This window comes from Anabrus simplex, chromosome 1, assembly GCF_040414725.1.
Source record: "Anabrus simplex isolate iqAnaSimp1 chromosome 1, ASM4041472v1, whole genome shotgun sequence".
Lineage (NCBI taxonomy): Eukaryota > Metazoa > Arthropoda > Insecta > Orthoptera > Tettigoniidae > Anabrus > Anabrus simplex.
This window is the reverse complement of record NC_090265.1, coordinates 854,701,529-854,729,143: the sequence shown is the minus strand read 5'-3', so window position 1 is coordinate 854,729,143 and position 27,615 is coordinate 854,701,529. Positions and strand designations below refer to the sequence as shown.

At 41.4% G+C, this 27,615-nt stretch overlaps 1 protein-coding gene across 1 annotated transcript in view; it reads right to left on the bottom strand.

The window, feature by feature from the left end:
- The window catches only part of Slob (Slowpoke binding protein), a 635,348-nt gene that overhangs the window by 82,427 nt on the left and 525,306 nt on the right, over nt 1–27,615 (bottom strand). The window contains exons 4-5 of the mRNA XM_067147746.2: nt 17,063–17,223; nt 10,228–10,496 (exon numbers count right to left, since the gene is read on the bottom strand). Of these exons, the coding sequence (XP_067003847.2) occupies nt 10,228–10,496; nt 17,063–17,223 (430 nt within the window). The remainder of the gene's footprint in view (nt 1–10,227; nt 10,497–17,062; nt 17,224–27,615) is intronic.

Below are 27,615 nucleotides of genomic sequence, written 5' to 3'. Positions count from 1 at the left end.
CTTGGGTAACAAAAATGACCCACATAATATTTGTATTGAAGCCAACATGCTGGGTAGGATGTTTGATGATCCTAAAGATTCAACTTTTGAACTGTCACCATGATTTTTTTTTCCCAAAAAGTTGGGGATATGAGTGAGGAGCAAGGTGATGGAAGGTATCAAAGTGATGGAAAGAAGGTATCAGGGCCACTGGAATGCCAGTATGATGGGAGAGTACTGCAGTTAAGCACGATACTCACAGGAGAATAAGCTACAGACCTACCAGAAGCTTTAACGAGAACAGAGAATGGAAATACAAGAAAATAGACACCTAAGCCCATGTAGTAGAGATATTTTAAGTTAAAATATTTGTAAATACTGTAACATTAACTTAGTTTTCATTCCTATAGTATGTTTAGCTTATTTTATGGTTTGTAACGAAGTCACACTGTGACGAAACCGCGGGTGATAAAAAGAATTGAGGTCAGATCTGGAATCGATGATGATGATGATGACTGTGGTTTAAAGGGGCCTAACAGCTAGGTCATCGCTCCCTAATAGTACGAGGTGAATGAAATGAAAATTAAAACTTCAAAATGTATCCACTACCTGGAGTCTAAAACGAATGACGAATTGTGAAACAAAAACAATCCGTGGATCCTATTCACAATACCTTACGTACTCGGATGATACTTATCTAAAGGGATCCAAAATCCAGATCACCGGTCCCTCATAATGGTACTAATCACTGGTAAAACAGAACCATGGAGTTCCTTCTATAGTGGTACTTAATCACAGGTAACATAGGCTCATGGTTTTTCTCACATCGTGGTACTAATCGCAGGTAATGTAGACCCATGGTATGTAAGGCATATTGGCACCACTCACAGGTAACACAAACCTATGGTGTTTCGCACATAAGGGTACTGCTCAAAAGCAACGCAGACCCATGGTGTTTCTCACATAGTGGGACTAATTACGGGCGCCGCTATTCCGGTGGAGTTCCTCACTTAGTGGAACTAATCACGAGCGACGTATACTCATGGTGTTGCTGACATAGTGCAACTAGTCATGGGCAATGTAGATCCATGGTGTGTCACACATAATGTATCTCTCACAGGCAACACAAACCCAAGGTGTTCCTCACGTAATTATTGTATTACTCTCAGGCAACACAAACCCAAGGTGTTCCTCACGTAATTATTATATTACTCTCACGCAACACAAACCCAAGGCGTTCCTCACGTAATTATTGTATTACTCTCAGGCAACACAAACCCAAGGTGTGCCTCACGTAATTATTGTATTACTCTCACGCAAAACAAACCCAAGGTGTTCCTCACGTAATGATTGTATTACTCACAGGCAACACAAACCCAAGGTGTTCCTCACGTAATTATTGTATTACTCTCAGGCAACACAAACCCAAGTTGTTCCTCGCGTAATTATCGTATTACTCTCAGGCAACACAAACCCAAGGTGTTCCTCACGTAATGATTGTATTACTCTCAGGCAACACAAACCCAAGGTGTTCCTCACGTAATGATTGTATTACTCTCACGCAACACAAACCCAAGTTGTTCCTCGCGTAATTATCGTATTACTCTCAGGCAACACAAATCCAAGGTGTTCCTCACGTAATTATTGCATTACTCTCAGGCAACACAAACCCAAGTAGTTCCTCACGTAATTATCGTATTACTCTCAGGCAACACAAACCCAAGTTGTTCCTCGCGTAATTATCGTATTACTCTCAGGCAACACAAACCCAAGGTGTTCCTCACGTAATGATTGTATTACTCTCAGGCAACACAAACCCAAGGTGTTCCTCACGTAATGATTGTATTACTCTCACGCAACACAAACCCAAGTTGTTCCTCGCGTAATTATCGTATTACTCTCAGGCAACACAAATCCAAGGTGTTCCTCACGTAATTATTGCATTACTCTCAGGCAACACAAACCCAAGTAGTTCCTCACGTAATTATTGTATTACTCTCAGGCAGCACAAACCCAAGGTGTTCCTCACGTAATTATTGTATTACTCTCAGGCAACACAAACCCAAGGTGTTCCTCGCGTAATTATTGTATTACTCTCAGGCAACGTAGACCCATGGTTTTCATCACAGTGGTACTTATCACGAAAACCAGTCAAACCCGTGTTTTTTTCACAAAGTGGTGCCAACCACGGGCAACGTAGACCCTTGGTGTTTCTTACAAAGTGGTTCTACTCATAGGTAATGCAGACCCATTCTAAACACAGTGGAACCGACCGTTGGAAATGCACACGATGACGCTTATCACAAGCAAAGCCCAGACCCGTAGTGTTTCTCGCATAATGGTACTGCTTCTATGTACCGTAGACCCATGGTTTTCCTCACAATGTGGTGCTAGTCGCAAGTAACGTCGACCCATGGTGTTCCGCACGTAATAGTCCTAATCACAAGTAATCACATGGTTCTAATAACATCATCCCTTGGTCGCCCACTTTAGTCGCCTCTTACGACAGGCAGGGTAAACCGTGGGTGTGTTCTTCGTCTACGTCCTCAGCCCACAGGGAGTAGATCTGGAATCAGTATCAACAAAACCATACAAAGCACATATTAATGTCAAAAAAGTTTTAATTTTCTTTTATTGGCTTGTGTAATGAAGATCATGTCCGGCTCCGCGGTGTGGGGAGCAACGCGTCCGCCTGTTACCCAGCGGCCCCGGGTTCGATTACCTACTGGGTCAGGGGTTTTGGTTGTAAATGATTAATATCCCTGGCCTGGGGACTGGGTGTTTGTGTCGTCCTTAATGTTCCTTTCCTCACAGTCAACACTCTACACTTCCTCCATTCCAATTACACGCAGGTTCATATCACATGGTGCAAGTAGGGGCAAAAGATCTCTATAGGTCGACACCCCGAGCAAATAGCATTTTGAAAAAGATTGAAGATCATCGAAATAAGAAGTGTAACATGACGAAATAATCACTCGAAGAATGAGGGAGTAAATGTAATCATAAAAGTGGGGGATGGATGCCAGTCCTCGAATGTTATATTATCACTGACCCGGAAAAGAAGAAAATGTGATGACCCACAATATCCTAAGTACCTAAAACTTATCAACAGTAACATAAACCTGACAGACTATTACTGTTAGTTGAGCTGTGTTTGTTTCGTCTCTTCTGTTACCACTCATATCCGCTAGACGGCATTACTGCTGCAATTATAGCAAAATTACCTCGTTAACTTTAACAGCCGGTATGAAATGAAACAAAGACAGAATTTAACAAATAACACATAAATAAAAATGGCAATAATGAATACCTGGATGGGGTATAGAAGATAGAAGTGAGGGAATGTAGAACGAATTGCTTTACTGAGTAGCGTGCGTGTGTCTTACTCGGAGGCTCCAGGTTGTATTCCCGGCCAGTCCAAGGATTTTAATTCTGGACTCGAACGGAGCTCAGTCAGCCACGTTACAACAACTGAGAAGCTATCTGATAAGATAGGTAGTGAACTCTGTCACAAAAGTCAAGCAATATGGCTGAGAATGCAATCACGCCGACCACGTAGCACTCTAACATCAGCAGACTATCCGGATGAGCACCAGCCGCCTTAGCAACCCGCTAGTGGTTTAATGTCGCACTAACTCATGCAAGATTTTCGGCGACGCAAGGATGGGAGAGGGCTAGGATTAGGAAGGTAGCAGACGTGGTCTTAATTGAGGAACAGCCACGGAAAATCATTTTCAGGATGGCCGACGGTGGGATTCTAACCCACCATCTCCCAAACTGAAGCTCACAGCTACGTGACCCTAACCGCATTGCCAACTCGCTCGGTCTTGGCAATCCAAGGCAGCTGTATGTACTACGGGTTACATTGGTTTATCGTATGCCTACCTTAACTTTCGGATCTTACTTCGTAGAACAGCTTATGTAACTTTTGCTCAACAGCAAGCTCTGCCCAAATCCACTTTTATGTTAATGAAGATCACCCAGTCAGAGGAGCTCGTCAAGTTAACGACTCATACATCAATCTTATTGTGATGGTGGAAATTGTTCTGAAATCAATATGGCTTCTGTGCCATTTAAATTAATGTATTAGACCAGCCCTCATAGTGGGCAGACAACTGATTAATAAATGCGGAATAAAGTTGCAATTACAATGTTCCTAACTTCGGCTTTTAAACTAGAAACTTTTCCTTTTATTAGAATCTTAAGTAATTCATTACGAAGATCTGGTGTGAGAACGCACTTAGAACGGTCGAGTTAATGAGAGAATAAGATAGAACGTGAGTGAGAGAGCGACAGGAAGATGTGGATTGCGAAAGAGATTGGAGATTGCCACGGACAGAGGGCGAGGGTGTGGGTACAGTCCCAAGCCAAATTATTTGACTAATGTTAAACTTACTCTGTTACCGCCTCTCTGTAGCATACAGTCCATTTAAGACAATCGCTCTCCAGTCAACCCTGTGCAGATACGAGAGGGTCCGTTATCAGGTGATGACAACCTCTAATAATAATAATAATAATAATAATAATAATAATAATAATAATAATGGCTTTACGTCCCACTAACTACTTTACGCTTTTCAGTGAAAGGCCTAGGTGCCGAAATTTAATCCCGCAGGAATTCTGTTACTTGCCAGTAAATCTATCGATACGAGTCTGACGCATCTGAGCACCTTCAAATACCACCTGACTGAGCCAGGATCGAACCTGTCAAGTTGGGGTCCAAAGGCTAGTACCTCAACCGTCTAAGGCACTCAACCCGACAATGATGATGACAAATTCTGTCATATAGCTCTCGTGGCCGGGTTCATTGCCTCTCGTAGCAATAGCTCCTCAGTTGGTCTCATGGCAATGAATGAATCTTATTCCATCCCTCAATTCAGAATTAAAACCTTGGAATGGCCACATATCTAACCCGCAGCCTCCGACTGAGAGTAAGTCACTCTATGCCTGCGGCGCCATTGTTGTAAATATTGATATTTCGTCTTAACTTCCGTCCTTAATGACTACGTCCTGGACTAAGTCAAAATCCATCTTAATTCACCTTAGAGGTCTGCAATCTCTGACATATCTCTTGATTTTATCAATTTCTCCTACCAATTAATGATTTTACGCCCTTCCCGGATTTGAACTAATTTGTTTTATGGTTTTTCAAACTAAATGAATGTTAGAAACAGCTCATTATTTGAAGTTTCAGATCACGAACAAAGAGATAAACGTAAATTCCGGTACCACAGAATCATTACTAATCCTATCTACTCATAGCCAAGGATAAAAACAGGGACTGCTCAACAATAATTTACCATTATCAGTACAGAAATACCTTAAAAGTATTATTTCATTATTGTAAACAATGTGTATAGCAAATAAAAATAAAACAATTTGGGAGATTAGCATACAATTTTTACAAAAATGTCTAAGTTGTTGTTAGTGTGGGAAAGCGGGATTGACGCATGGGCTTAACCACTGAATTTTCACCCAGAAGACTGAAGTTCGAAATCTAATCAATGCAAGGTTGACATTTTTACCTGTAAAGTCATGTGGCGTCAGGAAGGGCCTCCCGCCTTAACACTTCAGCGAAAACCAAAATGATGAAGGGTTCTCCAATGACCACAGAAACACCTGAGATAATCAGAAGAAGGTTTTTTATATTGTTTTATACAATTCTATTTAGGAAAGTGGCTTTGAGGTTCTCCAACTTTCTCAGGTTTTCAATGCACAGATGCTTGAAAATATTCCATAGTACTTAAGTTGCTTTTGGTATTATTTTCATAGTCATAACGTAATACTAAATGTAAGTTATTCACATTTCTGCAAATTTGTATAGGATTATGTTGGATTTAGAATGTTAAACTTAAGAATGTTAAACTAGTAGTATTTGTTGTAATATTTTCTCTTTGTTTGTTGTACTCTTGGTGGTGGTGGTGGTGGTGGTGTAAGACATAGTATAAAATTTTGAAATATTTAAGGTATATGTGAATTTTTATATGACGGTGTTGTAATGTTTAGTTAATAGTAAGCACAACCTATAGTATTGTGAGCCGTAGTGTTAAATACTACAAATACTTAACTTGTGTGTGAATTTGTATATGATGTTGCTGGATTTCTTGTAATATTTTCTTTCCATGCAACAGCTTGTTGTACTCTTGTAGTAGTAGTAGTAGTAGTAGTAGTAGTAGTAGTAGTAGTAGTAGTAGTAGTAGTAGTAGTAGTAGTAGTAGTAGTAGTAGTAGTAGTAGTAGTAGTAGTAGTAGTAGTAGTAGTAGTAGTAGTAGTAGTAGTAGTAGTAGTAGTAGTAGTAGTAGTAGTAGTAGTAGTAGTAGTAGTAGTAGTAGTAGTAGTAGTAGTAGTAGTAGTAGTAGTAGTAGTAGTAGTAGTAGTAGTAGTAGTAGTAGTAGTAGTAGTAGTAGTAGTAGTAGTAGTAGTAGTAGTAGTAGTAGTAGTAGTAGTAGTAGTAGTAGTAGTAGTAGTAGTAGTAGTAGTAGTAGTAGTAGTAGTAGTAGTAGTAGTAGTAGTAGTAGTAGTAGTAGTAGTAGTAGTAGTAGTAGTAGTAGTAGTAGTAGTAGTAGTAGTAGTAGTAGTAGTAGTAGTAGTAGTAGTAGTAGTAGTAGTAGTAGTAGTAGTAGTAGTAGTAGTAGTAGTAGTAGTAGTAGTAGTAGTAGTGGTAGTAGTAGTAGTAGTAGTAGTAGTAGTAGTAGTAGTAGTAGTAGTAGTTGTTGTTGTTGTTGTTGTTGTTGTTGTTGTTGTTGTTGTTGTTGTTGTTGCTCGGTAATTATGTTTTAACGTTACTTTATTATCACACTACCGTAAGTGATCATTTCCACCGGAATATTTCCCAATTGCGATGTATTTGTTAATAATAATAATAATAATAATAATAATAATAATAATAATAATAATTTCTGATTTTTAAGATTTCTTTAATTACTGGGGTTTGTTCTTTCTTGAAACACTGTAATATGTCAGTTTGTTTTACCCAGAAAACGACTCTGAAATTACTTATTCGATTATAAAATACGTAAATTTATTCATACAAACATCCCTGTCAGTGCATTTGATTTACAAAGCAGTAGTAAAGCAGATTCATCTCAGCATACCCCATTAAGACCCTTGAAAGAGTTGAAGGTAAAGGCTTCCACAATTCATAACCTGAGCACTAAGTGGCATTAGCTGGTTAGCACTATGTCCGACCGCCTTTGTCTACGGAATTAACATGGTCCTCATTTATGTTGCAGGATGAGTGGGCCATAGAGTCGCATACTTCTCCATAAGTGGACGTTTTGTTTTTGGAATCGTATCCATGCCATTCCGTGTGAACCGACGACACATTTATAATCTCGATTAGGCATCCCCTTGCATATATCTTGACTATGTCTATATTATAATCAACACATTTTTTTAGTTGAAATACAAACTATTAGGTACAGGTCTGTGTAGTTCTTTATCAGGAGAGCTACAAAGCTGAGGTAGCAAAGGCGTGCTTGTCTCACCTGGAAGAATGTCACTTCGATTTCCAGCCAAGAAATCAATAAATTTATAAAGACGACGCACATACATCTAGCGTTCATTCAGCCTGTAATATTAATAGCCACTAGGTTTCATCGACCGGTTTCAGTACTTCTTATTCCAGACACTTTGACAGAGGGTCTCACAGGAATGAGTGAACCTTGTTCCACCTTTCAAACTAGTATTGCAATCTTTAGAAAGTCATAAATAGAACCCAAAGACTCTGCATATGAGAGAGACACACATGCATATACTACATGATAGAGCTGCATACAACCACGAAGTCTCCACTAATTATTATTTCTGTTTATGAACATTTTCACTGGAAAACTGGCAGGCATCATCTCGTAAATGTACGAAAATTCACAATAATACTCCTTAATTATCCACAGTCAAAATAAGAACTTGAAATACTGTATATTAAGTAACGATAACTCTTAGTAATATACTCTAAATACAAATCAAATCTCAATCTGGATTTTGTGCGGTCCGTTGAGTTGTCTATTATTATATTGATTACTTAGACGCTAATAACTCGTACATTATATGGTATAATACACATACTTCATAACAAAACAAATCTAAGTATTGAATTCATTTTTTTTAACATTGAGACTAATCCAGATCTAAACAAATACACAACATGATCCTACTCATATAGTTCACCATCGAAATGATGTGTATTATTAGAGACTTCCAGCGAAATTAAATAATATCTAAATCCTTATACCACTGACAAATCATTTCATCCTCACTAAATAGCTCATAGAAAGCACGTGCGTATATCTAAGCCTCAAGTGAGAAAATCAGGATATTGAATTAAATTTTTGGAGCGGATATTCTGTAATTGATCCGTTCCAGTTGGAAGCACTTCTTGTTCGAAGCTACGTTGGAGTTTTCTTTTTTCACCATTCATATTGATTTTCACTAAAGTGGAGGGAGAACTTGGCACATTCCTTACTCGGGTTTGGGTCATACTTTTACTACTGAGAGCCGCTGAAAGAATGGAACATTTTTTGTTAAAAGTTTAACGTCGCACTTACCCAAAGTTCTAAATGTAATTGAGTATTCGTACAGGGTGAATAATTAAAAATGCCCCCAAATATTTCTGAAATATAAGATGTTATTGATGTAGGCCTACTGTTTTCACAGAACTGAATTCTCATAATTGTAGCCCATATACAGATTTTAATAATTATTAGAACGTGTGTTTATTTTAGAAAGTTCCGTTTTTCAAATGGACCACGCCTAATATTAATAAAGAACTAGAGGAAATTAAAATGTTAATGGTGAATTTTTTATTTAGGATTCTAGTACGAATAATTTACGAGAGTTATCCGACCCATGTGTCAGCACCAGCTTAAGATCAAAAGTGAATAAAACAAATTCTTTGGAATATGAGAAAGAAAGAAAGAGAAATTTCCTTCAAAGATCGTATTCAAATGACGACCACCAACAATCCATCAACTTCAAGCGTACTTCAAAGGCTAGAATAGCATTTAAACTTATAAAATTTATTTTAAAATCAGGTTGAAACTTTAAAAAACTTAGAACTCGTTCCTGATCTAATCTTGTAAATGAGAAACTCTTCAACACCTTGCCTTTGATAAATGAAAATCCGCAGCCTGTTTCCAGTTCCAGCCAGCTCAGGAAAGGAATGAATGAAGCCCCCAATTAGCGGCGAGGATAGGAAGTGTTGCCGGCTGCCGAGGTCCTGTCGCACTCCACTGGAGCAATGATTAATGACTGACAGATGAAATAAAATGATATTGGAGGGTGATGCTGGACTGAAAGATGACAGAGAAAACCAGAGTATCCCAAGAAAAAACTGTCCCACTTCCACTTTGCCGAGCAAGAAATCTCACATGGAGTGACCGGGGTTTGAACCACGGAACACAACGGTGAGAGGCCGCGCGCTGCCAACTGAGCCACGGAGGCTTCTGCTTTTGATAAATAAATGCCACAAATAACGGATGACCTAAAGGGTAACATTTGACGAGGCGATATTGGAGGTAGAGTGGTAATAATTGACACACATGATTGGCTTGTCATGGGTTTTTTATTGACACCAAAATGAAGTACACAAAATAACCAACAGATGGCACTGGACAGCAACTCGTCAGGTACAAATGGCCACACATGCTTGACATGACATGGGGATTGACACGAACAACGAGTGCACAAAGAGACCAACAGATGGCACTGGACAACAACACATCAGTGATGCCGCATGGGACCCGTGTACGATATAAAAGGAACAGTCGTGAGAGAGGGCTTCTCCTCTCCAACATCTCACGTCTCCACTTACCCACCACATACATCCCTCCCCTTCTCCAACCCGCTTAAACCTCCTGGCCAGAGAGAGGGCGTTGCCCTTTAGGTGGCTCGCCCCTCCCCCTCCGGGAGGGGGATGAAAACTTTTGTGGATAGATAGATAGAGAGGGCTTCAGATGCGCCTGCAATCGCGATATGTTGACGTTACCTGAGAATGCTCTGTTAGTGTGGTGTCAATAAAATCCCTTGTCATTCCAATCATGTGTGTCAATGATTACATCTCTACCTCAAATATTCCGTGAAGTATTGCCTCGTCAAATGTTGACGGGCTTTTGGGCCACCTTGTACAGTGAATACTGGAACAGGAAACCAGTCAGGCATTTTCAGTGACATCTGAAATGGAATCACTAGACAAATATGTGGTCTTCATTCATAAACTACTCACTATTGTTAACATACTTAAGCACTTACCTTGTATATGAGATCTTTGAGGCTACCTTTGCTGTTAAAGGGTAGCACCAGAATGACGTAGCTCTGCCCCGTGGACTCACGAAACTCAAGGTCCAGCACAGGGTAGATGTAGGGGTGCTGAAGAGCGAGGAACAGCTCCAGAATAGTGTTACGGGTACTGGGGTTGCACTGGATAGGGCAGTTGGCACTACGGGGCACCAGCGTTAGCAGGCGTTCAGTCTTCACCGAGGTGTCGCGCACCACGAACCAGTGTTTGTCCACTCGAGAACCTGACAACACATCATAGTCCAGTGTTATACTGCTTGATACTGACAGACTCAAGAGCCCCTCATTGCTCACTGAATAATTACTAGACTTCGGATTTTAGGCAAAAAAACTATGTTGTTCCTGAAGAGATAACTTAAAGTGAAGTATTTCTAACAATAGTTCCAGTAAACGTGCATACATTGACAGGAAGAGAAACATCTGCGTTGTTAATGATACAAACAATAAGGCTTGAGTGTAACATTTCACAGGCCAAAGAAGTTCATTCTGAAAAGAAAAGACACTACGAACCCTGTTTTAAGTATTTTGAGGAAAAGTATCACATAGGCCTACCCGGCAGTTGCTGGGGGGTGATTGGGTTGCCCTTCGGTGTGCAAGAATCTGTCACGAAAATTTTCAGCTAATTTCTTCCTTCATTGTGGTATTCCTGTTTCATTTTTAAAAGACATTCGCTTAGATGCCTTACGTAATTCATTGTCAATGGTAAATTATCATTTAAACCGTAGTATGGAAAGAAAAATAAAGTTTTCCTTGTCGGGGCTATCTGCACATCAGGGGAATTTCAAAATTAAAGAATATGTAAGCTCATTTTATCCTAATAGTGTGAAAATTAAAATAGCCCTAAGTACATTATTACCATCTGATGCTGTTACCATACGGCACCGTTTGTTCTAGGGCAGCTATCCCTTGTGGATTTTCCCTCTCGTTACACGTTTAATGAATTTATAAAATTATAAATGGTGGTCCTATAGTGCCCAAAAATGCCTCAATTGAGGTTAGAACCTATATTTGGCTATATTCGTATACATCCTATTTTTTATCCGTAAAACGCTTAAAAATGCTTTAAATTTATTCCGAGAAAGTGAAATATTTGCTGACTCGTTTTCAGTACCTTGAGCAATATATTTTTGAAATACTTCACCTAAAAAACTTTAAATCGGGGAGCTGTAAACCACGTGAACCACACTACTCCGAAGCCCTTAAGAACCTTTTCACCAGGCGAGTTGGCCGTGCGGTTAGGAACGCGCATCCGGGAGAGAGTAGGTTCGAACCCCACTGTCCGCAGCCCTGAAGATGGTTGTCCATGCTTTCCCATTTTCACACCAGGCAAATGCAACGGCTGTACCTTAATGAAGTCCAAGGACGCTTCCTTCCCACTCCTAGCACTTTCCTGTCCCATTTTCGCCGCAAGACCTATCTGTGTCGGTGCGACGTAAAGCCAATTGTAAAAAAATAAATAGAACATTTATTTATTTCTTGGTTGGTTGGTTGGTTGGTTGGTGGGTGGGTGGGTGGGTCGGTCGGTCGGTCGGTCGGTCGGTCGGTCGGTCGGTCGGTCGATCGGTTGGTTGGTTGGTTGGTTGGTTGGTTGGTTGGTTGGTCCAAAGAAAAACATCTCGATTTAATCTGGGTGATTTCCGACAAAAGAGTGGCGTTACAAAAAAGTTGCAAAGTTTGGGCTAGGAACACTTGAGAGAAAGGAGACAAGCTGCTGGACTAAGTGATATGTTCAGAGCTGTCAGTGGAGATATGGCGTGGAATGACATTAGTAGACGAATAAGATTGAGTGGTGTCTTTAAAAGAAGGAAGGATCACAATATGAAGACAAAGTTGGGATTCAAGGACAAACTGGGGCAAATATTTGTTTATAGGTAGGGGAATTAGGGACTGGAATAACTTACCAAGGGAGATGTTCAATAAATTTCCAATTACATGCAGTCATTTAAGAAAAGGCTAGAAACACAGATAGGGAATCTGCCACCTGGGCGTCTGCCCTAAATCCAAATCAGTAGTGATTGATTGATGATGTTCCAAGGACGATCGCCGGTGTGACAGAATTTTAAGTCATCTCAACATGAGCCTTCCCGAGGTTCGAATGGAGAGCACAAAGCAGTAATCAGCTAAGTGCATAATCCCATTATTAGTAAACATGAATGCGTAGCTTTCAAATATGTCGTTATTAAATTAGGATGTCTATCATATTTAGAGATTGAATACAGGAAGCTTTTGAGTGAGTTAATTTCGTTAATTTAGCAAGAAATCACGAAGGGGTCTTTGTAATTACTCAACTTTAATTCTTAGTTCACAGTCATCGTGTAGTTCAATTTTTGGGAACGTATTAGATATAAATTTCCACAATAGGAATTTTCGATTTATTTTGTGGGTGGTTTAAAGGTTAAGGTGTTGGTAAATAATGGCATAATAATTGTATGTAAATAGTGTAATTAATGCATGTCTTTGAAGCCTGTTGGTTGGATCAGGAATGCAATCAATATTCTTTTTTTTACATAAATTAGTAGGAGTTTTGTAGCATAAGGTCCATGGTTGCATATTTGCTGCATGGTGTACTATGAACGACACTGGGATCCGAATCCAAGACCCCCATTTAGATAGAGCCTACCGTAAGGAAGCACTTTCATATAAATTTCCTCTTCTCCCCTGAATTTTAAAGATTTTTTTAATATGACAGGTCATTTGAGTTTAAGAGTGTTGTTTTTCCTCGGACGTGATCAGGTCATGAACTCCGGGCTATATTTCTTGAGACTGTGCCAGCAGGAATTGGGTAGCGAGAAAATCCCTTTTAAGGATACGATTATTTTAAATTGTGAATTTTGATCCTGCCAAAGGTATTGACAGCGACATTTGTGCGAGATGGGATTTAAGAGATAATGTTCTCAATAGAATGAGACGTTTTAAGTATTACGTAAGGTTTTCTTGCAGAGGTGATATTTTAAAAGGGCTTGGTGTGGTGAAGGACTGCGCCAGCAATGCGAACGGCGGGTCGTGTCCATTATGTGTCAGCCCTCAACTGTCAGTGTTAATGAATGGCCTTCTTTAGGGGAGTGATGGCCGTCAGTAAGAGAAAGGAAACACATTTGAGCAAGTCCGTGTTTACGTTCCAGAAGGGAGTTTTAAATCCTTTTAAGGTTTGTTTTGAATACCATGTAATAGTTCGGCCGTAAAGGCCAGGTAACCAATTGATAAATGTAGGTAGTAGGAATCCCTTTCTCGAATAAAGTATTTAGGGTTTTCTTTTTCAGCGACCCACCTTAATGGCAGAAGATCTATGATCCGAATCCCGGCAAAACCAACGTGAATTCGCCCGGGTTTTTCCTTGAGCTGGAGAGAAATGTGCACACAGTCAGGGGTTGATTATGGATTGTTTGATTGTTTTGTTGTTTGTTGTTTGTTGTTTGCTGGTATATGTGGTTTTGTGGTTTTGTTTGTTGCAGTAAGTTCTGTCTTTACTCACGTAATGATTCTGGGTTCGTATTTTCTCAGGCCCAAATAGTGGACCATTCTATTTAAGTGTATAATTTCATTTTATTTGTTTTCTTGGTGTAAATGATAGCTTCAATTATTATTCTTTTTCAGGTGTAACTTTGTTCCCAGGGTCGAAGGGAGAGTAACATAAGGTTCGGTGACGCATTTGTAATTACAATACTTAACTAGATCATTAATAGGGATGTACTTGTCTGAAACTAATTCAAAGTCATTTCGTCCCGTGCGTTTTTTTTCTTCGGAGGGTCACATATTCCGAAATATTGTCCTAATGACCTATGTAAAGATATGTGTCAGTTTATGTTACAGTTCTTCTGTTTGTCACCAAGGCCATTAAATATTTGTTTGCTCATATTGGGAGAATTCCATTTGCCGTAGCATAGAGCGTCCTGAATTTTATTCCGCACCCTTAAGCCTGTAAGCTAGATATAAGTTTCTAGACTCGAATAAACCACCGCGAGGGTTTCGGTAATCAAGATCAGGGGCGCACAAAAGTGTGCATTCGAATCATTCCTAGCATTGGGCGTTGCTACATCTGTTGTCAAGGACACTTGGCTTTAGCTTTCGTGGTGGCAAAGTACCCCAAGCCAGAAAGGTTTAAATACATGGAGATACGACCCACGCATGTTCTTTTAAACTTGTAATCATGATCATACAATATTTGTAGCAATAACAAATGAACGATTAGAAGCGGTAGTGTAAGATTAGAGGGAGATTTCCGTGGTGACTACTTCAATTCACGTGCAACCAAGCATTTCCTTTGTTTAATTCACTGCCTTCAATCTATATTATTTTCCAAGATTTTAATTCCAAATATATTCCTTATATTACGGGCGCAGTGACTGAATGGGATAGTTGAACGCTGGTTCTCTGAATTCAAGTTGGTGGGTTCAACCTCAGTTGACTCCAGTGGTATATGAAGTTGCTAAAATACGTCAGGCTCAAGTCTGTAATCACAGGGACGTAAAAGAACTGCTACGGAATAAATTTCCGGCACCTCGGCGTCTGCAGGAAATTTAGAAGTTGTTTAGCGGGACGTAAAACCAGTAAAATTGTTATTAATATCTTACGAACACAATAATTCTTGCGTGGAACAACTCCCGAAATTCTCCACGACAGTACTCATATTTCATCGATATCGTTGAGGTGATGTATAGTTTCATTGACATGTTCAAGGTCAAATTTCCTTAAGCTCGTTCGACTCATGACAAATTTCAGCGATATCGACGTCGATACATAGATACAACGTTTCATAGTTATTGTTAAGTTGATGTTATGTAAAATGGATAACCAAATATATGGACACAATCCTTACATTTGTCTTAAAACTGTGAGATTATCGTGGACTCAACCGGCACGACTTCATGACATCGCTATCACTGCAATACGAGGTTCACTGTACACACCTCAAAATACCATTTGTGTAGCTTTAGTGTCCCTTATATATTTCAGAACGTTTGAACATTTCTCTAGAAAATATTTAATTAATTTTCACCCGTAACTTCCAAAGACTTATTTGATAATTGATATTTTTGCTCCATTAGTAGCCTCCTAATGAGGGAAGTTGTAATTTAACTTCAATACTTAAGTCATGCTGAAGAGACATTGAACAATTATTCATCATTACCCATTCTTCTTCTACCTTTTTTCCCATTGCTGTAGAGACGTGGGTACGAAGTGCGTCGCACATGTGGATTTGGTACTGTTTTGTGGCAGGGTGCCCTTCCTGACGCCAACATTATGTGCAGGTATGTAATCACTATTGCGTGCTTTTGGGACAGGAAAGTGTTTGGACAAACACAAACACCCAGTCCCCGAGCCACAATAATTAATCTGCCGCGATGAAAATCCCCGACTCGGACGGGAATCGAACTCGGGACCCTCGGAATCGAAGGCTTCAACCCTGACCAATCAGCCAAGGAGTCGGACTATTCATCACTATCCATTAGCTGATTGGTTTCTTACTTGTTGGCGACGGAAGTGTGGGAAAGAGCTTGGATTGGGAAGGTAGTTGCCATGGTCTTAATTAAGGTACAGCCCCAGCATTTTGCCTGGTGTGAAAACTGGGAAACGCGAAGAACCATTCTCAGGGCTGCGGCGGTAGAATTCGAACCCACTATTTTCCGAATGCAAGCTCATAGCTCCGCGACCTAACCGCACGGCTAACTCACTTGGTGATGCATATTTTTGTTTACAATCTGCTTTACGTTGTACAAACACAGATAGTTCTTATGGCGACGATGGGATAGGAAAGGCCTAGGAGTGGGAAGCAAGCGGCACAGCCGCAGCATTTTCCTGGTGTGAAAATGGAAAACCACGGAAAACCATCTTCAGGGCTGCTGATAGTGGCGGTCTCCCGGATGGAAGCTCACAGCTGCGCGGGCCTAACCGCACGGCCAACTCGCCCGGTGATGTATTTTAGGTGATATCAGTGATATCTAATTCTCTCTGGAATCACTCAATCATTTCTTGCCTCAACATTTTCCTGGTACCGAGCATGTGGGCGCGCGGCTTGAATCACCTAGCTATCAGCTCGCATTTGGGAGATATCGGGTTTGAATCCCACTGCCGGCAGCCCTGAACATGATTTTCCGTGGATTCCCATTTTCACATTAGGCAAATGCTAGGGCGTTTGGCTTTTTAGTGCCGGGAGTGTCCGAGAACAAGTTCGGCTCGTGATGAGGATGAAGTGATGATGAGGATGACACATATACCGAGACCCCGTGCCAGCGAAATTAACCAATTATGGTTAAAATTCCGGACCCTGTCGGGAATCGAACCCGGGATCCCTGTAACCAAAGACCAACCCTTTAGCCACGGAGCCGAAGAAGCTATGCAATTGCAAACTCGTGTCCTCATACCGAGGTGGGACAGCTCTTTTCAGACACATCCCGAATGAAGGTAAGCTGCATGTACCATTTCAACCACATACCAACCCTCCTGCCATTCTTAAATTTCTGGTAGTACCGGGAATCGAATCCGGACCCCAGAGGATGGCCGCTAATAACACTAACGGTTACGCTACGGAGGCGGACGCTGCTGGGGTCGCGTTTCCCATTCAAAGCCCTTTCCTATCCCATCGTCGCCATAATACCTATCTGTGTCGGTGCGATGTAGGCTAAAGCAGATTGTAAAAAATTAAATTAAAAATGCCTAGTTGGAACAGTTCCCCCTAATGAGCAGCAGTGTCAACAGGCGCTCAACTTTATGGAGTTGTGAACTGACGTAATTTAGAATGAGTCTTGCCGATACATTTTAGTTGCTATATGAAGAGGTATAAACATTTTACCGATGTCGTTGAGGTGGTGAAGAAGCGTATAGCGAGGGCACGTCCGCAGGTAGTGCAGGCACGCGCTCTGGGCTCGCTCCCGGGCCTTCCTCTCCAGCTCCAGTCGTTCATGCACGCTGGAGTCCGCTTCCAGAGCTGTATACTCATACCGACCGCCATGCCTGGAACAATACAGTACACATCTCTGGTCATAAACTATAGTAATAATAACTCAATAGTGAAATTTAAGGCGTGGGACCTATAGTAACAGATTACAGTGTCCCAGCAGGAATGGTCAATATTCAGGGGTATGACAGGAATGACCACTGAAGCAAAGAACTTTCGAATGGTTTCCGAGAGAGAAATTTAATTTACAATTGTTTTTGTGCAATTCTCCCAGAATGGTAATGTAGTAAATTGAATCAAGTTGCAGTAAAGCTTTTGCAGTGAGCTCGCAGTTGCGAACAACAGTGTTCTGTAAGACGGAAGTTTTTCCCAGACAAAACTATCTTTACATCGGTCTGTTCTTAGACCAACTTTGCTTTATGGGAGCGAAAGCTGGGTGGACTCAGGATATCTTATTCATAAGTTAGAAGTAACAGACATGAAAGTGGCGAGAATGATTGCCGGTACAAACAGATGGGAACAATGGAAGGAGGGTATTCGGAATGAGGAAATAAAAGCTAAGTTAGGAATGAACTCGATGGATGAAGATCTATGCATAAACCGGCTTCGATGGTGGGATCATGTGAGGCGAATGGAAGAGGATAGGTTCCCTAGGAGAATAATAGACTCTGTTATAGAGGGTAAGAGAAGTAGAGGGAGACCAAGACGACGATGGTTAGACTCAGTTTGTAACGATTTAAAGATAAGAGGTAGGCCTATAAAACTTTTTTCTTTCTTTTTTGCTAGTTGCTTTACGTCGCACCGACACAGGGGTCTTATGGCGACGATAGGACAGGAAAGACCTAGGAATGGGAAGGAAGCGGCAATGGCCTTAATTAAGATACAGCGCCAGCATTAGCCTGGTGTGAAAATGGGAAACCACGGAAAACCATCTTCAGGGTTGCCGACAGTGGGGTTCGAACGCACTAACTCCCGGATGCGAGCTCACAGCTACTCGCTCCTAACCCCACGGCCAACTGGCTAGGTGGTATAGAACTAAATGAGGCCACAGCAGTAGTTGCAAATAGAGGATTGTGGCGACGTTTAGTAAATTCACAGAGGCCTGCAGACTGAACGCTGAAAGGCATAACAGTGTATAATGATGTATGTTGTTTTTGGGCTAGGTGGCACGCACGTATGTGTGTATGCTTTGAAATGGGTACAAGTTTTACTCATGTAATGCTCGCCATACACGTGTTCGTGGGACATAGATACGTTGGCAGAAAATCGCCGTGTGCTGGTAGTAGGATTACTCTGCACCATTTCAACAATGTGTGGCTGTTCCTGCCCAGGTTGTTGAACTACACGTTCGGTACAAAAATGGGAACTTGGAAGAATACGCGTTTCACGCAATGTGCAGAAAACTCCGGTAAACACTCTACGAACAGGAATGCGACGTGTCGGAAAGCGTCGACAGTATTCCTCGACAGCAGCAGGAGCACTATCATTCCAGAAGCCTTAAACGTACACCATATTTGCATATTCATCATTAGTGTAATCGGGTGGTATTTTATCCAGCGCGTGTACAGACACAGTTAACCGATGTTTCTCTCTGATACACTCTAAATCCCTCATACTGTACTACTTTACTCACAGCACACCATGGACAACTACTCGTTCAGCGGGCTAGATCAATGGCGGAAAGACATCCCGAGCAAAGAGGTTGAAAGCAAGAATAAAACGTCAAAGAAGTCCATTGTTAAGACACACACGTGCGCGCCACTAGCCTAAAAAACAAATGTACATTAAATGTGTTCTATATCGGAAACCATTCGGAGTGGGGCATACGCCCATATCAAGTTTTTTGCTTCATATGATCGTTCCTGTCATGTCCCTGAATATTGACCATTCCTTCTGGGACACCTGTATATCTTGTTTAAAAAGGAATAGTTAAAATGACAAGAGGATGATGAAATAATCGTTACATAATTTCTAAATTCAAAAGTGGTCCTGACTTTACTTCCATTTCTGACATTTTCAATACATGTTTTACACATGATCAAGATCATCTAAATATACTAAAAGATCCTATGAAAGAACAATAATACGATAATATTTTTGAAATGTATTTTCCACTCAAGTTGGAATAGTGGTATATTGGTAGAAAAAGTGCCATATCTCAGTTGGATAACTTGTGTACTGAACATACTGTATACCACATTATTCTTCTTCTTCTTCTTCTTCTCCTCCTCTTCTTCCATTCATGTTTCACACTCAGGGGAGGACACGGTTACTGAATATGTCACATTGCAGATCTGGCCTTCTTTTATAGGCAGATGCCCATACTGACTCCAGCCCTATGTGGAGACATGTATTGTTTCCTTTTTACTATTTGTTTTATGTCTCACCGTCTCAGACATATCTTACAGCGTCGATAGGACAGATCTACGACTGGAATGGAGGCCCACAGTAGCCTTCATTTTCCTGGGATGAAAATGAGGAAATATCGTGCAACTACAATCTCAAACCCACAATCTCCCGAATACGAACTCACAACTACGTGACATGAATCGCACATCCAACACTCTAGAGATGTATTCACTCACTATTTCACGTTTCACTTTGTTGGTAGTGTGATGTGTATATGAAGAGATATGTACTGGAATGAATAAAAACACCCAGTTCTTATAGCAGAGGAATTAATCAGACGTGGTTAAAATCTCTGACCTGGCCGGGAGTCGAAACCAGGACCTTTTAAACCGAAAGCCTCGACGCTGACCATTCAGCGAAGTAGCTGAACGGAAAATAGCGCATCCATTGTTTTCTAATATTCAGCCACTTAATACCGTTGTATTTGCATTCTCTCCTTGATGTCGTGGATGCATGTCTTGTAGGTCCTTCCTACGCTTCTACTGCGTTCTCATTGTCTCCATAGAACAATGATAGAAGCCTGTCTGTTATAGTCTTGTCTAGCTACGTATCCAATCAACTGCCATTTCAGTCTAGATATTCTTCTTCCGATTTCCTCTCATTAAATCCTACCGATAAACTGGCTGTGAGCTTTGGGTCACGTAGCTGTCAGCTTGCATTTGGGAGGTAGTGGGTTCGAGCCCCACCGTCGGCAGCCCTGATGATGGTTTTCCATAGTTCCCCATTTTCACACCAAAAAACGCCGGGGATGTACCTTAACTGAGGCCAGGGACGCCTCCGTCCCACTCCTAGCCCGTTCCTATCCCTTCGTCGCCATAAGACCTGTCTGTGCCGGTGTGACAAGAACCCAATTGTAAAAGAAAAAATAATTAAATCCTGCCGTAAGCCATCGGCTAACACTGAAACTGTCGACGAATATTATTACATTTCAACAAGAACATCAGTACACTCAGCAGTTTATGACATCAGGGATTTTGAATTCCAAATAATATGATACATCGTTTAATAGTGCAGCGGTGATTTTAAAAGTAGGAACCACTAATTAGCAACCAAAAACCCAGAAAGCCTGACCAACATACAACATGTGAACTGAACATTCTGAAACAAACACAATTATAAATACACTGCAATTCAATTGAAAAAACTAAAATATCTGAAAAATTCAGGAAAGGAACACAATCTTGAAAATATCCTAGCGATATAAGCTACAAAGTTTAAGTAAACAAAGTATAATAAAGCATGAAAATAGATTATTTATTTCATCATCATCATCATCATCATCATCTGTTTACCCTCCAGGTTCGGCTTTTCCCTCGGACTCAGCGAGGGATCCCACCTCTACCGCCTCAAGGGCAGTGTCCTGGAGATTCAGACTCTTGGTCGGGGGATACAACTGGGGAGTATGACCAGTACCTCACCCAGGCGGCCTCACCTGCTATGGTGAACAGGGGCCTTGTAGGGGGATGGGAAGATTGGAAAGAATAGGGAAGGAATATGGAAGGAAGCGGCCGTGCCCTTAAGTTAGGTACCATCCCGGCATTTGCCTGGAGGAGAAGTGGGAAACCACGGAAAACCACTTCCAGGATGGCTGAGGTGGGAATCGAACCCACCTCTACTCAGTTGACCTCCCGAGGCTGAGTGGACCCCGTTCCAGCCCTCGTACCACTTTTCAAATTTCGTGGCAGAGCCGGGAATCGAACCCGGATCTCCGGGGGTGGCAGCTAATCACGCTAACCACTACACCACAGAGGCGGGTATTGAACAAAGGAATACATTACTGAAAGGATTAGGATTTGAATCAAAGAGAAAACAAGTAAAGAAATCATAGGCTGTTTTCTGGAAAATCATTTTGTCCGGAAGTTATTTTTGAAATTTGCTTTCTTAGTTTGATAGAGCTATCCAAGACTCACAATTTCAAATCTTTCCTAGTCCTTTAGTCCTTCAACTTTCGGCACAATTGAGTAAATTGCTTAATTTTACGTTTTTCGTAGTAGGGGGACCCCTCTTCTTAAATGCTATTTGTTCGGAGCGTCGACCCATTTGGATCTTTTGTCCCTACTGGCACCTTATTGCATGAACATGCATGTAATTGGAATGGCGGTAATGTGGAATGTTGTGTGTGAGGAAAGGAAGATTTTTTTTTTTTTTTTTTTTTTGTTATTTGCTTTACGTCGCACCGACACAGATAGGTATTATGGCAACGATGGGATAGGAAAGGCCTAGGAAAGGGAAGGAAGCGGCCGTGGCCTTAATTAAGGTACAGCCCCAGCATTTGCCTGGTGTGAAAATGGGAAACCACGGAAAACCGTCTTCAGGGCTGTCGCCAGTGGAAAGGAAGATTAAGGACGTCACATCACCCAGTCCCCAGGCCAGGGATATTAATCATTAAATTAAAAACCCCTGACCCGGCCGGGAATCGAACCCGGGGTCGCCGGGTGACAGGCGGACGCGTTGCCCCCTACACCGCGGGACCGGACATGGGGACCCTTACTTTGTCTGTTAAGAAATGTTTTCAACATTAAAATGAAAACAAATAGAAAAAACATGAAAATACAGGTGATAATTCAAGATACTTAAAGAGTCTTAGATTACATCAGTAGTGAAGTCCTCCACAATGCTGTACTGAACCTAATTCCGCATTGCTTCCAGATGTCATAAGTAGGCTATATTTGTTCTTGCTGCCTTTGCTACGGAACAGCAGTGCGATAAAAACACAAATTGTCTGGTCGTAACGCCGTCTCAGGTCAGTGATTCATGGTTCATAAACGTCACCTCTCTTGGTGTCAACATCCGCGGCCTGACTTGTATGCTTTTCTAAGTGTATTGCAGGGTCTTGCAGCACGGCTGTACGTGTGCGGGGTTTGATAGCAACAGCATCAGCTCTCCTTGTAGATCCGGTAGTTGACTACATTGGCCACGAAAGTCAAGTAGTTAAGTACTGTAAGACCGAATCGTCGAGCAATTCAGCAACGTGTAGACAATGTAGTTTCATTTCCAAAACATATTTTATTAGCCTAAATGAGAGATGCGCTACCGGCAACAAACTGCAGTCTAGAAACCTTGACGAAGCATCTGTAAGCTACCTAACGGGTGAGAAAAATAAAACCTGCCCGGAAAATATTTATAATAGGACTGACGCGGGATTGGCCCTTGTTAATGAAGCTGCTGGAAATAGCCTCATATGAAGAAATTAAATATTGAGGATTGCCACTTTACTCAGAAACCACCGGCAGAACTCAACACGCAAAGGTTCGTCTGGACCTTTTAACGGATGCTCAGCAGTAAATTTGTAAGAATACAAATGCAGACCCGTTTTGAAAATGTTTCCCCACTTGCACAGATACACGGCGTTGAGATTTCGTCGTACTTCGTTCCAGATTTTCCTTCACTCGAGAAATGTTTTCTGGTGTTCGAAATCTTTTCAAATAATTACGGCTTTCATTCTCCTATTTCACGCCATTTTGCCACTAAGTGTTGCATTGTAGACTTTGCTAGAGGTTCTGCGAAACACTTCAGTCATAAACTCTTGCACGAAGAGTTCCACACAGGTTTTCAACGAATCGTGTTTCGCATAACACTTGAAAATGAACACGCGCTGTTTTATCGTGAGCATTTTGTGTTGCATTCAACTGGTCACTAAACACATCTGCTCGTCTCACTCACATGTGATGACACAGCGACCTACTCGGAAGATGCGCACGCGCAGACATGTGACAGCAACGATTGGTGCATCAAAATCACGGTTTCTAGCATTTCCTGTGATGGGCAGTTCTCTGTTCATTAACAAGGATCAGCTCTATGTCAGTCTTATTAATATTGCCCGGGACAGTTTTATTTTGTCCACTCGAGCGAGTTGACCGTGCGGTTAGGAGCGCGCAGCTGTGAGCTCACATCCGGGAGATAGTGGATTCGAACCCCACTGTCGGCAGGCCTGAAGGTGGTTTTCCATGGTTTCCCATTTTCACACCATCCAAATGCTGGGCCTGTACCTTAATTAAGGCCACGGCCGCTTCCTTCCCATTCCTAGGCCTTTCCTATCCCATCGTCGCCATAAGACCTATCTGTGTCGGTGCGACGTAAAGCAAATAGAAAAAAAAAAAGAAAAAATTTGCCCATCCTGTATAAGAAATCTACCTAGTTTAATCTTCTACTCGTAAACCCTATAAAGTCTAGTGCTTTCTAAAGGAGAAAATTGAACCTCGTTAATTTCAAGAATTTACGTCATTCAGAGGCTAACCTTTTCACATAATGTACAATACTTCGTCGGTCTCGTTATTTAGGAGCGTATTTATCGTAATCATAACTCTTTTATTACTTATTTGCAACACAAACCAGGAGCTAATTTGTCAGTAAGACACAAATTATGCACAGGATAGAGAGGTATGATATGGATAGGTCTAAATTTAATGTTTCGGTCGGCAACACAGAAGTTACTCATAGGATAACTAAGTATGGATTTGCTATACGTTACACCGACGCAGGGCGACGATGCGATAGGAAAGGGCTAGGAATGGGAAGGAAGCGGCCGTGGCCTTACTTGATGTGTATCCACAGTATTTTCCTGGTGTGAAAATGGGAAACCACGGAAATTCATCTTCAGAGCTGCCGACACTGTATTTCGAACTCGCTATCTCCCGAATGTAAGCTCACGGGTGCGCGACTCTAACCACAAGGCCAACTCGCTTGGTAGTCTAAATTAAATATTCCTTGTATGTAGTTTAGTTGGTTGAAGAATTCGTCACCTAAAATTCCAAGATTCAGTTCCATTACTGGCAGTTGATCTTTAAGAGCGCTTAAAAGCGACAAGCCCTAACCAATAGATTCCGTACGACATTAGGGAACTCCTTTTTCAAGCCTATTTCTAGCACTTACATACCTCAAAAACTATTAAAGGAACGTTGAAGATATCCCATTATAGGTGAACTTATCGTATTTACTTCCACATCACTTAATAAGCTAAGTAAATTGGAAGTTGCGTAGCCGCGGTGAAACGGACGTGCTTGTCCCCATAAAATTATGTGGTTTTGGAAGGTCTAAGAATTCAGAAGCATACTTCCACCTCTTAGGAGACACCTGATCCTGGAGTTCACTCATCCTGCAACAGCAATGAGTTTCAGGCCAACTTCTTCAGACAAATGCGATCAGACATGGAGCAAATCTACTTTCAACAGAACGGTTTGGGTTGGACCACATAGATTTTAATGAAATTTGGATTAATGTTCTGTTAACATAGGTATCGTAATTTTAACGATAATAATAATTTCCTTAAAATTAACGATAGTTGTATAATTAAAGGCATAAAAATAGATGGGTGGCTCGGAGCAATTATCTCATGATCTCGTAGAATGACCTTGCGTATAGGCTGTAAAAATATATCGATAGTTGTATTTTAAAGTAAACATTAAAAAAACACTTCATAATGGGATTTTGGCAACACGAACAGAATTTAACGCTCTTCAAACGCTATTTTGCTAACGCGTAGAGAATATGAATACATCAAACTGTCAGTGTTTTAGTACTTCTGTATTATTTATAAATACAGTTAAAAGTATATCCGTATCTATACTATTAATGAAAATGATATGGTGTTTGTTTGCTTGTTTGTTTGTTCTGAGAGGGCTCGAAAACTACTGAACCGATTGAGTTGGCATTAAGTAGAGATATCAAATCCCGAGTCATACAAACGATATTTTTTATTTTGATATATTTCAGCCCAATCGAAAAATGAAGTACACCTTGTAGGCTTGAAATGGAATTTTCTGCAAAAAAAGCCATATCGTCATATACGTACAATCTGTCACGGATAGGACTAGCAATATTCTCAGAAGGCACAGTACAAACACCATCCTTAAACCTAAGATAATCATAGGCAATAGCTTGAGATCTGTTAACGATCCTATTGGTTTAAACTGTACTAGTTTATACAAGACGGTCAGAAACAATGTGAACCGAGTATATGAGCGTTAGAGCATTGGTCATACTAATAGATGATTGTAAAAAACAATTAGATATCTGGCGCCATTGTTATTTTATCATCTGCTGAAGTTAGTCAATCAGATCGCTTCGCGAGCGAATTCAAATGGGCTTTACACGTGGCTTGGTCGGGCTTGAGAGCCATACTGAGAAATGAGCATCAAACACTAACCCTCAGAGGATTTCAGCCAGTGCCACCGCTTGTTATGGGACGTACCCATCAGCAGGGAGGTCCTTGTTCAGTCCCTCCGCTGAAGAAGTTTATTTCTTCTGTTGGCCTTCTCAGGCCCTCAATAGTTAACTTGACTACGGAGGCACTGGAATGAACTACATTTCTAATAGGGTGTTTCTGTCCTGAGTCCACTTACTATGGAGTGACAAATGACATTAACGTATTTCATTATAAGTACATTGTCATTACTCTTGATAGCAAGACGGAAATCTCAAAACAAGATTATGTCATTTACTGGTCGTGAAAGTCTACATTTGAAGATTATAGTTGTATTGATGAGAGTGCTAAGCGTGAAAAATTGCTGTGGGCTACAATTCATTTATTCTTCCAATTTCATTGTTATCATCATCGTATTATATTTATATTAAGTGTTTCTATTTTTATCATTGTGTATATGCTGTGTGTTAAGGAGTTTATAATTCACAATTTCATTTTGCGCCATTAATCACTTTAATCACAGGTAGAGATGTAAAAATACTGTTGAACTGATTAACGTGTACTAGTACTGCTGAACAACTGAATATACACTTACCCTGTAACTGAGTTGAATAACCAGCCATGTTCCTCACTAAATTAACCATCAATTTGCCTCTTGAATACATTTTGGAATGTTTAAACGACTAAGCACAACAATCACTGTGACATCTTAGTCGGCATTTTACGTTATATCCCCCTGTCCTGTGTCCCAACTTCAGTGACAGGAAATGTCTCTCCCTAGCTCTTATAATGAGTACTACACTGATCAGCCAGAACATGATGATCACCTACCTACTATCGATACAAACCCGTCCAGGCTATAGCAGCGTCACCTGATGAGGAATAACTGCTAGTCAGACACACGCACGGTGCATGTAGTGAGCGTACTGTCCGTTTGTAGAATGGGAAAGGCGCGCGATCTACCTGAGTTTGACCGAGGGCAGACCGTGATCACTCGAAGACTCGGCATGAGCATTTCGGAAACTCCACGACTTGTCGCGTGTTCGAGGAGTGCTGTAGTGAATGTCTTCAACAAGTGGCGAAACCAAAGTCAAACCACGTCCAAACGTCGAGGGGTTGGGTGGCCACCCCTCATTACAGATGTCGGACGTCGCAGGCTTGGCAGACTGGTAAAACAGAATATGCTGCGAACTGTGGCGGAACTATCATCAGGCTTTAATGCTGGGCAGAGTACAAGTGTGTCTGAACACACAGTGCACCCAACACTCCTCAGGATAAACCTCCGCAGCCGACGACCCATGCAATATGACGACACTACGACATCGGCAACTACGACTGAAATGGGCACGTGACCATCGTCACTGGACGTTGGCGCAGTGTCAGAGCGTTGCATGATCTAATGAATCCCGATACCTTCTTCATCATGCCGATGGAAGGGTGCGAATCCGTCGTCTTCCAGGGGAACAGCTCTTTGACACCTGTACTGCGGGACGGAGACAAGCTGGCGGCGGCCCAATTATGCTCTGGGGAACATTCACATGGACATCCATGGGACCAGTGGAGCTCGTGCAAGGCACCCTGACGGCCGAGATGTATCGTACATTGGTTACAGACCACGTACACCCCTTCATGATGGTCATGTTTCCCAACGGCAGTTTCATTTTTCAGCAAGATAATGCGCCATGTCGCAAGGCCAGGAGTGTGATGGAGTCGTTCTAGGAACACAGTGGCTAGTTGCAATTGATATGCTGGCCGCCCAACTCACCAGATCTTAACCCGATTGAACACATCTGGGATGTGATTGAACGTGGTGTCAGAGCTTATCGTCCCCCGGAATTTACGGGAATTAGGCGACTTGTGTGTGCAGGTGTGGTACCAACTCCCTCCAGCGACCTAC